The sequence below is a fragment of the Camelus bactrianus genome, chromosome 6, assembly GCF_048773025.1.
Source record: "Camelus bactrianus isolate YW-2024 breed Bactrian camel chromosome 6, ASM4877302v1, whole genome shotgun sequence".
NCBI classification, from domain to species: domain Eukaryota; kingdom Metazoa; phylum Chordata; class Mammalia; order Artiodactyla; family Camelidae; genus Camelus; species Camelus bactrianus.
In genome coordinates, this window is record NC_133544.1 from 74323182 (window position 1) to 74335980 (window position 12799).

The 12799-nt window shown below is 43.7% G+C and overlaps 2 protein-coding genes across 12 annotated transcripts in view; one reads left to right on the top strand and one right to left on the bottom strand.

Moving 5' to 3' along the window:
* Positions 1-12113, top strand: part of TUBGCP4 (tubulin gamma complex component 4) — a 39285-nt gene extending 27172 nt beyond the window's left edge. For 3 of the 7 annotated variants that reach the window (XM_074366017.1, XM_074366016.1, XM_074366018.1), the window contains 7 exons: positions 549-656; positions 1108-1246; positions 4330-4507; positions 5054-5188; positions 6584-6700; positions 7328-7467; positions 9461-12113. In XM_074366017.1, the coding sequence (XP_074222118.1) occupies positions 549-656; positions 1108-1246; positions 4330-4507; positions 5054-5188; positions 6584-6700; positions 7328-7467; positions 9461-9530 (887 nt within the window). In that variant the 3' untranslated portion in view covers positions 9531-12113. Of the gene's footprint in view, positions 1-548; positions 657-1107; positions 1247-4329; positions 4508-5053; positions 5189-6583; positions 6701-7327 lie in introns of all 7 variants that reach the window. The other 4 variants (XR_006728379.2, XM_045524336.2, XM_045524338.2 and 1 more) reach the window with 4 other exon arrangements.
* The window catches only part of TP53BP1 (tumor protein p53 binding protein 1), a 62690-nt gene continuing 59753 nt past the window's right edge, over positions 9863-12799 (bottom strand). For all 5 annotated transcript variants that reach the window (XM_074365991.1, XM_074365992.1, XM_074365990.1 and 2 more), the window contains 4 exons: positions 11992-12086; positions 11269-11468; positions 10601-10746; positions 9863-10212 (listed from right to left, as the gene is read on the bottom strand). In XM_074365991.1, coding sequence (XP_074222092.1) covers positions 10025-10212; positions 10601-10746; positions 11269-11468; positions 11992-12086 — 629 coding nt within the window. In that variant the 3' untranslated portion in view covers positions 9863-10024. The remainder of the gene's footprint in view (positions 10213-10600; positions 10747-11268; positions 11469-11991; positions 12087-12799) is intronic.

Here is a 12799-nt window from a genome sequence, read left to right on the forward strand (position 1 = left end):
TCAGGGGTATGGTGGCTCCAGGTAGTTTGCTCCAGTGGCTCACATGACGCCTTCAGGACTTGGTGTCATCATCTTCACCTCTGCCTTTCTTCTCAGACAGGCCTGCTCCATGTGTAGCGAGATGGCCTCCAACCAAGTCCATATCCTGCTAAGTCTTTGTTTATCTCAAGGGGGGGAAAAAAAAACTACACTCTTTCCGAATCTTAATAGAGTCTCTGGATTGGCCTGGCTTGGGTCCTGTTCACATCCCTAAACAAAATAGTTTACCAAGGTAGATCGTTCCTGGGTCACCTGCCTACCCTGAGGTTCAGGTGTTGTCCACCCCACTGGAACTGCATGGATTGTTCTGGGGAGAGGTGATTCTCCAAGGAAAATCAAGTGCTGTTACCAGCAAGAGGAGGAGGAACACACGCTAGTCAAGCAAAAACAACCGCTGTTTACTATGCCCTGCTGTTAGTGTTAGGTGGGCTGGAGGAGGAGTGGACAGAGAGGTCTGGGTTTGTTGCACAGCCACGCCACCTCGCCAGCCCACGTGTCCTTTCTTGCAGATGTGAACGTGGCCTTCCAACAGTCAGCACACAAGGTGCTGCTGGACGATGACAACCTTCTCCCTCTGCTGCACTTGACAATCGAGTATCATGGGAAGGAGCATAAAGGTTGGCCCCTCTTTCTTACATCTTTCCGCTCCTCTCGGTCCCTATCTGTTCTCCTGTCTGCTTCCATCCACCTCCACAGGAACTGCATCATTTTGGACCTTAGAAACCGCCTAGTCTTTTGTGTAACATTGTGCCCTAATTTTACATGAAAGAAAAGGGAAGTCCAGAGAGGCTAAGTGACATGGCCAGGCTATAGTTTTGGTTTTGGTTGTCATGCTGCTGGAATGGTCTGTTTATTTATAGCCACCAGACTTTAAGGCTGAGGAAACAATGTCTAAGAGACCTCCTAAGTGAACCCCTCCTGGGAGTTTCCTTGCCCTCCACAGGTCCCCTTGTGTCCCCTTCATGCTCCGAACACTGCAGGCTTGAGTGAGCACTCATCTCATGAATGCTACTCACCTTGTTGCAGCTCTGGTTCTAGATGAGCAAAGTCATCTTCTCTCCTTAACAGATGCTACTCAGGCGAGAGAGGGGCCTTCTCGGGAGACTTCTCCCCGGGAAGCCCCTGCATCCGGCTGGGCAGCCCTAGGTCTTTCCTACAAAGTGCAGTGGCCACTGCACATTCTCTTCACCCCTGCTGTCCTGGAGAAGTGAGTATTTTGAGTTTCTCACAGGTAATTATTACCCACGTTACTTCCAAGGGAAGAAATTATCAGGAATAGAATTGGTGGGAGCAAGATAGCCACCCAACTGGTTTTTAACAGCCTGTAAATCAGACGTTGCCAACTCAGATGCCTTCGGGGGCTGGACAGATAACAATAAGTGAAGCTGCAGATGTGAGACAGTAGGAAGCAGTGGATGCTGGAATGATCGGGAGGGTCAAAGCCTAAAATCGTCAATCTTTTAAGAAGCAATTTACAAGCTGCCAGTTTGTGGCCACTCTTCATCCTCCCTGTTTCTGCTCACAACCCTCTACTTTGGGGAGCTAGAGAAGCTAAGGTGTGAGAGATGACACATAAGCTGGTTCAAGGAGAAGATTCAGGGCCCACAGCCCACCTTAGTAAGCTGCATGGACTTTGTCAGTGCTTTTATTGGGCATTCTGATTATTACATGTGAGCTTGTTGTTGTTTTTGGAATCAAATAGCCCAGATCATATCCTCTGTTGAATCAAGAAGGTTGTTAGGTGAAAAGTTAGTTTGTGTGATTCCAGAGGTGGTATGTGTGGTCATGGCCCAGCACTGATGGGATTGGATTTACCAGTTGCATTGTATTGCCTTCCTGTTTTATTAAACTATTTTAAAATAGAGGGGCTAAAATATACAAACAGCTCACACAACTTAAGAAAAGAACAAACAACCCAATCCAAAAATGGGCAAAAGATCTAAACAAGCAGTTCTCCAAGGAAGAAATACAAATGGCCAATAGGCACATGAAAAAATGCTCAATATCACTAATTATCAGAGAAATGCAAATCAAAACTACAATGAGGTATCCACCTCACATTAGTCAGAATGGCCATCATTAAAAAGTACACAAAAAGTTAATGCTGGCGAGGGTGTAGAGAAAAGGGAATCCTCCTACACTGTTGGTGGAAATGTAGTTTGGTGAAGCCATTATGGAAAACAGTATGGAGGTTCCTTAAAAAACTAAAAATAGACTTACCATCTGATCCAGCAATCCCACTCCTGGACATATATCCAGAGGAAATTAATTCGAGAAGATACATGCAACCCAGTGTTCATAGAAGCACTATTTACAATAGCTAAGACATGGAAGCAACCTAAATGCCCATGGACAGATGACTGGATAAAGAAGTAGTGGTATATTTATATGATGGAATACTACTCAGCCATAAGAAAGAATAAAATAATGCCATTTACAGCAACATGAATGGACTTGGAGATTGTCATACTAAGTGAAGTAAGCCAAAAAGAAAAATAAAAATACCATATGTTATCACTTATATGTGGAATTTTTTTAAATGACACAAATTAATTTATTTACAAAACAGAAACAGACTCACAGACATAGAGAACAGACTTAGGGTTACCAGAGGGGAAAGGGAGTGAGGAGAACAAATTGGGAGTTCAGAATTTGCAGATACTAACTACTATATATAAAATAGATAAGCAGTAAGGTCCCACTGTACAGCACAGGGAACTATATTCAGTAGCTTGTTCCTAATAGCCTATAACTAAAAAGAATATGAAAAGGAATATACATATATATGTGCTGTACATCAGAAACTAACACAACAGTTAAAAATAGGCATTTTTTAGAACTGAAGTACAATCACTTACAATGTGTCAATCTCTGGTGTACAGCACAACGTCCCAGCCATGCATATACATACATATATTCGTTTTCATATTTTTTTCATTAAAGGTTATTACAAGATATTGAACATAGTTCCCTGTGCTATACAGAAGATACATATTTTTTTTTGCTTGCATTGCTTCCTTTATGAGAGGGAGGTAATTAGGTTTCTTCATTGACTTCTGCTTGCAGGAGGTACTGTGGATCGAACCCCTGACCTTTTGGGTATTGAGCATGCGCTGTCACTTGAGCTATACCCTTCCCCCAGAAACTTCTTTTTCAGTCTGTTTTTATATATAGTGGCTAACATTTATAAATCTCAAACTCCCACATTTATCTCTTCCCACACCCTTTCCCTGGTATCCATAAGATTGTTTATTATGTCTGTTTCTGTTTTGTAGATGCGTTCATAGTGTCCTTTTAAAAAAAAAAAAAAAAGGCATGTTTTTAACGTAACTACAATGCCATCATCACACCCAGTAAAATGAATAATCCTTCTTATCTGATATCCAGTCCACACTGAAATTTCCCCATTTATCTAAAAAATGTCTTTTTATGGTGGTTTGTTCAAATCAGAATCCAAACAAGGTGTACTATTTTCAGTATACTGTTCCATTAGAAATAGATAATTTTTAAGACCAGATGGAGTCAGGTTGTCTTCCACAAGCCTGCCTTAATAGGGTAAATAAGCCCAGTTCCATCAGGAATCAGCTGCTCTTCCTACAGGTCTTCTCAGTACAAGGCTCGACATCAGAGAGTTAGCTAAGCTCAGTGAGGGGAATCCTTGATTTTATCTCCTCTGGGACTTAGAGACAGAGAATCACATTAACCAAAATCCTTGGTTTCCAACACATTCTTACTGGTCCATGCAAGACCCTTGTTCCTTCCTTCTCACCCCGCCCCCCCAAACACACACATACATTCCATAAAACCCCTTCCCAGAACAAAATCTAGAATGCTGACAATAATGTCCATCTACCTATGTGGGCCTTCCCAGCCCTGCCCCCACCTCCCCAGGCCAAAGTGACCACTATCCTAAATTCCATGTTTTCTATCCTTTTTATATAGTTTTATAGCATCTATATATGTTCCCAAAGTGTACTTTTTTCTGTTTAGTTGTTTTAAGCATTATAAAAAATGGTATCAGGCTATATGTCATCTTTTCAGATTTCCATTTTTTATTCAAAATCATATTGCTTAGTCACATTATGTTGTACAGCTGAGGTTCATTCATCTTGATGGCTGTGTAATATTCCATCATATAAATAAACCAGTTTATCTGTTCATATCTCTAGCCATTCTTATCTTTCCTGCCTTTGTGGGGAAGAGGTGGGTGGTGCAGAGCCCTAAGGTCTGTTACATGGATGGTGGTGGGGTGAAGTTTTTATCTTGAGTAGCCTGATGTTTCTGTCCCAGATACAACGTTGTTTTCAAGTACTTACTGAGTGTGCGCCGGGTACAAGCTGAGCTGCAGCACTGCTGGGCCCTACAAATGCAGCGCAAACACCTCAAGTCCAACCAGACTGACGCGATCAAGTGGCGCCTGAGGAATCACATGGCGTTCCTGGTGGATAATCTTCAGTACTACCTCCAGGTCTCTGTCTGTGGATCAGTAGAAGGAAGGGGTATGAAAAGGAGTCCAAGAGGTTAGCAGGAGTTACCAGAGAGGAATCCTCCATTTGGTGAAACACTGGGGTTTGAGAAAATCCATGGGTTATGTTACCAGGCATGTTTCTTGGGGGTATTTTAGAGGAAAGTGGAAATAAATGGATGATGGAGAATGAGGACTTAGGGTCCTTATCAACAATGCAGTAGTATTTAATTGTTGTTGACTTGACCCCGATTTTTATAGTTTGCTCTAACTTCTGGAATCCCATGGTACTTAACCAAGTCAGGCAGTAGAGAGGATAATGCACAAGGGGGGATCTGCCAAGACATTGGAGGTTGTTAGGAAATAGGCAAATAACTTTCTGTAAGATTTGGCAACGTAAGGTTGTCTTTGCTCAGCCTTAAAGTGGCTCAGATAGGAGGAAGACAACTGGGGGCAAAGAACTTCTATTTCATCCTCTTGGGCATCTTAATGTTCTTGAGTGCTTAGACTATGCAAGGTACTAACATTATTTGTGTAACCATCTCCCAGGTAGACGTGCTGGAGTCTCAGTTCTCACAGCTGCTTCATCAGATCAATTCTACCCGAGACTTTGAAAGCATCCGACTGGCTCACGACCACTTCCTGAGTAATTTGCTGGCTCAGTCCTTTATCTTGTTGAAACCTGTAAGTAGGGCTGGTTGATTTCCTCAGATTGCTTCTAGCCTGACTGTTCCCTTAGGCACTGAGTTGCCAGGATATGGAACTGTATCATTAAGCAGCTGTTCAGTCTCCATTTTTAACATCTTATAGAGCAAACTAAAAGGGAATCTTAAAAAGGAGAACTTAAATGTCTTTGTGGTGAGCACCTACAGAAGAAAGAATATGTGCTTAACGCTCAGAAGGAAGGATTTAAAGAAATTTTAAAAGACCTTTCTGACATGACAGAAAGACTAATGAATAGCGCATAGAATTTACTTCATTAGACGTCTTTTGGCTCTAGATCAATCAGCTGTTTGGAAGCTGTTTTCACAGACAACTGGAGTAGTGTCTCTGGCTGTGTGTGTGTAGGGATGTGTGTATGTACATGTTATCTCCTTCAGAGAAGTTATTCTCAACCTTGGCTCCACATGGGAATCATCTGGGAGCTTTTAAAAAAAAAATCTAGGACCCAGAGCACTTAAATTAGAATCCCTGGAGTAGAACCCAGGCACCAGTCTTTTAAAGCTCACAAGCTGGTTCCAGTTCTAGGAAAAGCAGGAAGATTAAAATGACCCCTTCTAGTTTCTAATAGAACAGTTATGCTTTAGCTCTGACGTGAGCTGTTATTCCTCAGTTGTGCCACACGCTTTTGTTCTGGTATTTGGGGCTGTTATTTTTAAGGGAGAGTGAGGTCCTTAGATGCCACTCCAAAGGGTTCTGTGACCTGAAAACAACCAAGAACCACTGTGACAGGTAGCCTGTCCTTGTACTGTATGAGTGCATCCTTGGGGAAAAGCAGAATATCAGAGCAGGTGATCATCATTAAATATTTATTGAGTGCTTACTGTATGCAAGGCACTGGGGATACAAAGAGGTATAAGTCATGGCTCTGCCCTTAAGGAGCTCACAATCTAGTTGGAGAAACAGGACATACACATACATCACAGATCAGTAACAACACAGGCGGCCTGAACAATCGCCACGTGAACAGTACAGATGATCTAGAGGACAGGGAAGCAAGGGGTCGCTAACAGCTACGGTGGGGAGGGAGTGCGCCAGGGAGAAGGGGGACTCGCTGGAGCAGGTAAGAGGAGAGTATCCCACGCACGGGGAACAACACCGCGAGCAAAGCTCCAGGCAGGAGCTCGCGCTACAGGCCCAAGAGACAATGACTGATGTCGCTTTAGTGGAGGTTTCGTGCAGCGTGACTAAGAGAACAAGTGTCTTTGCCTGGAAGGGAAGAGTCTGTTTTATATGTGTTGCATTTGGGAGGCTGGCAGGACTTGCACGTGGCATTGTCCCTCCCGAGGTCACATGTGGAGAATGGGAACGGATTAGTTCTTAGGACATTTTCTAATGTCAACTCTCTTTCCCGGGTAGGTGTTTCACTGCCTGAATGAAATCTTAGATCTCTGCCACAGCTTTTGCTCGCTGGTCAGTCAGAACCTGGGCCCACTGGACGAACGTGGGGCCGCCCAGCTGAGCATCCTGGTGAAGGTGAGTCAGCCTGGCCACTGCAAGTACGCGGTGCTGTCCGAGGGACAGAGGTGGGTCTGCGGGTGGGGAATCATTATCTTTTCCTTTGAGTCAGTTAAAGCATTTCCCCAATACATACACAGAAAAAACAAGATACAAAGATAAAAAATGTTGTAGCAGACTGACTTTGAAGCCGTAATTATGTGCTGCCTCAACACTGAAAAATAGTTCAGACCTGAATAGTTTATTCAACCCACCAAATAATGCACTGACTTTGTTCTTACTTTCCAACATCCAGCCTCCTTACTCCCTTGAACTAACCCCCTGTTTTGCTGAGATACAATTACCTGTCTGTACCAAAAACACAGGCCCTCTCCAACCCCAGAACACAGCAGAATATATTAACTTGAAACTGGATGCTAAATTCCTACTGACAATCAGAGTACTTTCATAGGAAGTCATGCATTCTACGGACTCAGTACAAAGAAGTCATTTTTGGAGCTAGTAGAAGTGAGACTGTGGGAAGGCCAGTTAATGCTACAGAATTTTCAGCAAGACTTTTCCAAGCAGTACCCCCCTGCCCCTGCACTCCACATGGATAGCTGGTGAGTCTAACAGGAATGACAGCTTGAGGCCTTCTCTCTGCAGGGTTTTAGCCGCCAGTCTTCACTCCTATTCAAGATTCTCTCCAGTGTTCGGAATCATCAGATCAACTCTGATTTGGCTCAACTACTATTACGACTAGATTATAACAAATATTACACGCAGGCTGGCGGCACTCTGGGCAGGTGGGAGCAAGCACCATTGGGGCATTCAGTGGACACTAGGGGTGTGTGTGGGGGGGGTGCTTTTTAGTAAGTTGTATAATTCCAGAGCTGGAAGGAGACTTTAGCCATTTATCTAGTCCAAATTCCCTCCTTTTATAAACATAGAAAGTAAGGCTGAGAGAGAGAAAAGACTGATCATCAACGAAGATTATTTTCCATTAAAAGTCATCACCACAGTAAAATACTAAGACTCCTGACACTGAGATGGGTTTCCAGTCCTCAGTCAGTGTGTGTCTTGCTGTGCGGGGGTCCCGGTTCTGACACGAGCAGCTGCGCAGCCTCAGCCCCACTCCCATCCCCGCCCACCCCCAGCTTTTGCGTCTGAAAGGAGGGGACTGCCCCTTCTAACTCTGAAGTTTTTTTAATCTAACAGTGAGATTCAGTGGAAGGTGGCCTCGCTCAGAGGTCTGCCTCATTCAAAAAAGCACTTTATTCTCCTTTCTCTGAAATGTCAGATTCCTCCTAAGTAATTTTAGCTAAAAAGAGTTTTAAGATGACATTATCTAGACCACAGGTTGCCCTGATACATATTTCTTTGAAGAAAATCTTGGAAAAGCATGGTATTTTGATGCAGCTCTTTTTCTTTTGCAGTTTTGGGATGTGAGAATTTCTGGTCCACAGACTTAAATAAGTCAGTCCCACTGCGTTCTAACAGAAGATAGAAAACAAACACCCCATTCTCTAGCCAGCCACCAGATGTCTGCAGCCTACCGGAAAAGCTCTACTTTTTCTCCTAGAAGCAGTTTTTGAACATGAATGAGTATAAATCCTGCCCCTCCTTCCCCTGTGAAAAGGACACCCGTCCCACCTTAGGGGAATTCTTAACTCATCCACCAAGGAGGACTTGTGGCATTGGCTCTCCCTCTGCTGACCACACAGGAGCTGCTACACTGAGAACAGTTGTGGGATATACTCATTTACTGAGCACCTACTGTGTGCCCAGGTACTGTCCAAGCTGCAAGAGACAAAGCAGTTAAGTTATACCGCTCAGAAAGTTAAACAGTAATGTGCAAAAGGAATTAATATTTATAAATAGGTCAACTGCTGGATGTTACCACTGGGCGGAACAGCACCAGGTCGGATAGGCTTCCCTTTACTCCACAGGCCTTCTCTCCTCCTTCAGAAGTTGAAATTGACAGTCCATCCTTAAGGATCTTCAAAAATGTGCATCTGAAGGATTTTACCAGTAACTTCCAATTATTTCAGACTGGTAAGAGGGTTAATTCTAACTACTGACAATGTGTTTAAAGTTTTTTGTTTTTTTAACAAAGAAAAAAGGTCCTTAAGAAAAAAAATTAAGTCAAATTGTTAGATTTTGAATACTGAAAGATTCAGGTCTAACTGTCCCACCTCAGAAGAACCAAAGGAGTTGAGGGTCTCCTAATCTGGCCCAACCATCACTGAAAATTAACAATCTTCATATCAATGTGAACCAAAATAACTACTCACTGAACACCTCTCTCCAAACTGAAGCAAAATGCAGCATATTCTGGCCTCAGTTGTAGCCCATGTATCTGGTGGTCATCCCTACATCTGCCACATACTGTCACCCTTATTCCTGTAACTGTCAGCGGAAGATGACCCCTTCCACTGCTGTCTGGAGCAGAGGATGGCACACTATGGCCAGCCGCCTGTTTTGTAAGTAGAGTTTTATTGGGACCCAGCTACACTCATTTGCTGACCTATTGTCTGTGGCTGCTTTCATGCTGTCATGGCAAAGGTGAAGCGTTGTCGCACACCAAATGGCTCACAAAGCCTAAGATACTATTTGGCAGAAAAAAAGATTTGTAAACCTTGCTTTAGAGAGTGAGAGGACATCAACAGGATGAGGCTGGGGCACAAAAGGAATGGCTTCCAGCAGCTGTTACAATCATAGGAATAAAAATTTGGACCTCTGACTAGAGCTTCTGACATTTCCAAGTGTTTTCACTGTTTCTCGTGTTTATCCTTGCAGAAAGTCATCCCATCAAGTCTACAGGCACCACCCGCACACAGCAACTGGTCCGTTTCCCTTTCAGCTCTGAGCGTACAGTACCCACAGGTCAGCTGTTGGTGAGCTCAACTCTAAAAATTGATTTTTTAAAAATTTCCAGGAAACTAATAGCTGTGCCCAATTCCATTCAACTTTTGTCACACCTATTTATCTGAACCTGTTTTAAAATCTGGAAGCAGCACTGAATTTGACAGCCCAGGTTAATCTGCTAACAAAAACTTTAAAATTCAACTCCGTTATTTTCCTTCACTAGCTGTCCTTCCAGAGAACAAGCCCACTGAACCTACAGAGACGGTATTATGTTTATCTTGCTATTTGTTCTGAGATTAAGCTTAAAGAAATGGATGAAGAAATCCCAGTTACTACAACCAAAGAGATTCAACATTTATTTTATCATAAAAGTCCAGCAAATAAAACTATATACAAGATCCATGCAAGGAATCCAGTTACACACGACATATTAAAACCTGGTTAAAACACAATCTTCACAACAGCAGGGGATAAAACCGGGAAGACCGAGTATCCTCAGTGAGAAACGTAATCATGTTTATATTTTGGATGCTGCTTGAATCCAATTCTCTCCCCAACAATGAGGCACTGGATCACCCACTCTTGCGACACCACAGGCAGCTGCAATGCTTCAGCACACTTCAGCACCGAGGCTGGGCACGAGGGGTCCGTCACCACCACGTCAAACACCCCTAAAGCAATATCTGCAGGAAGCAGAGGAAGGCGAACGAGGAAAGGAGACTCAATTTAGCCCTCCATGAAAGACAGATGAGCCTTCTAACCAGTATACCCCACTCTGCCCAAATCGAAGCCCTTCCTGTCATACACAGTGCCTCTGATCACAACCAGGAGCGAGAAATTAGAATCACTATGTGCTGACCCTGCGTTTAGCAGACAGACCACTGGACACCAGGAGAAGCATAAACAGCCCAGTGCTTCACTCATGTTGGCGCACCTTTCGAAGGTGGTACTTTTCTTCTCTTAGGCTAACCATATCCAGGTTTCTGTCAGGACTGAGACTTGGACCACAAGGCCTAACACCTAAGGGTTACAGACATCCTTGGAGCAACAACAAACACACTTTCCTGGTACCTTTGTTATGGGCACTTGAATGGTGCTGCTTCACAGAGGCTGCCCCTCCTGTCATGAGGATCTCAGACCAGAGCTCCAGGAAGTTCTGCTGTTGGTCTGATACCAAGAGTACCTTCAGGTTCTGGAAAGGGTTTTCACGAGGTTGCCTATGAAGGAGTCAGAGACACTGCATGACAGATACTATCCAACCACAGCCTTTCTGCAAAGGGACTCAGGTACATGTGAATGCTTTCAAAGGCTCTGCACTGGGGGGCATCACCCCCTCTTCCCTCCCTCTCTGATGTGTGCTCTCTGGGATCCTGACCCTCTAATCCACCCCTTCTGATTTCCAGGTTTGGCCTAAGGACAAGAAGAAGCCAAATCATGCTCCTGAGCCTGCATTTTTAAATGTCTTGGTTAAAACTTAGTCTCCTAACCTGACAGGTTGAGAATACTGAACCCACGTGAAAAATCTCACACATTTTCAAAAGGTCCCTAAGCAATATACTCTAGGAAAAGAAAAGAAACCAGATGAACTCCTAACATAATCTCAAACCCACTCAAATTGTGTAATTTATCCTCCGATCATTGCAGTTTCTAGGAATATTTACTTTCTCACCTAGATCCTCCCCCTCGGGAAGCTTGCTGTCTTCCGCTCTTCCCTCCTAGATGGGCTCTCAAATACTCACCAATCCAGAATTCTTTGCTCCTCAAGGCTGTACCCAGCTGGCAGCAGATAATTGCGGTAATTCTGGAGCTGGTTGGCATGGCAACTGTCATGGACCCAGACATGAGACACACAAGGAATCCCACTGGCAAGGCACAGGAAGTACTTCCGGGTTCGACAATGCTGATCCGCAATGAGGAGACACTGGTAGGCTGTGTTACACTGGAAGAAAAGGAACAGAACCAGTGGGTCTGGTGACTTCTAAGCTCCTAAACGGCAGCCTGAATGAGTCACAGAGAACAAATCTGAACACTTCCGAATACTATCCAAAATGTGACTGAGCCTGTCCTGCCCCACGCCTCTTCCCTCACTGAAAGGCCCAAGCAGCTTCCCTAGGTAACCACCCTGCTTCACCTGCAGCTTTCTAGGGGCCCAAACCCTCAAGGTACAACCAAGCCCCATGTTATTTATCAGCCTTTCAGGCTAAGGATCAGCACACTATAATAAGGCTTTCTATTAAACACAAGTTTTAACCTGCTTTTGTCCCAGCAACAGAACCACAGCTATTAAGTAAGCCAAGGTTCTAACTTCTCTTCCTCTTACACAGTGAAAATTCTGTTTCATGCATTTTGGCAGCTTCCCAGTTCCTGAAGTCTCTGGTGATTGTATCCAACACCTCTCAGTATAGCAAGTGGGCTCTTCTCTTCACTAGCCCTCTGGGAAGCTACCCAAAGGAACTCCTCACCTGGGCTTCATTGAAGTCTTCAAGAATATAGCCAGCTCCTGCGCGAAGCTGGGATTCTGTGTACTGCTTGTTGAAAGGAGGAATTTCTAAAAATTCTATTAAAAAAAAGATGATTACCATTAGTTGGTTTCCTATTTGCTACTTTAAGCCTGCTTCTTACTGCCCCCTTTCCTACCCCCCAGCTATCTCTACAGTACTGTATTCCAAAGACAGGTTAAGGCCTTCCCCATGGGTCAGAGAGCTGTTTTGAGGCCTATAAAATGCTGCCAAAAGAAGGGACAAGAGCAGGAGGAGTGGGGAAAATGAGAAATGGAGACAGGTCCTAGTTCTGAAAACATCAGAGCTTTCTGCACTAAGAATGAGTCATGGGACTGTGCATAGGGATGGACACGCACCCTCTTCCCACAATAATGTACTCTGATTTGAGTAACCCTTACCATCAGGAAGTTCTTCCTTATGTCTACCCTAAATCTGTCCTGCAATCTAAGCCTATTTTCTCTAATTCTGCCTTCTGTGGAGATGAAGAACGGCTGATTAGCACTTTTTATAATAAAGTTTCAAATTCACCTTTTATCAGCATTTTTATCCCCTATACACTAAAACCCTGATAAACCAAAATGCTTAAAGAAAATGAGATTTCTAACATTTAACTGATTAAATGAAGGTTAGCCAGAAAATCCTGACTCAACCTTTTTATTGAAAACTATCTACCTTTGATGATCTTGAAGTACCTCAGGACACTGAACATCAATGACTGCTCTAGTCTTGAGGGTGAAGCAGAAGTTATGAGATGAGGCTGAAGCTGTAA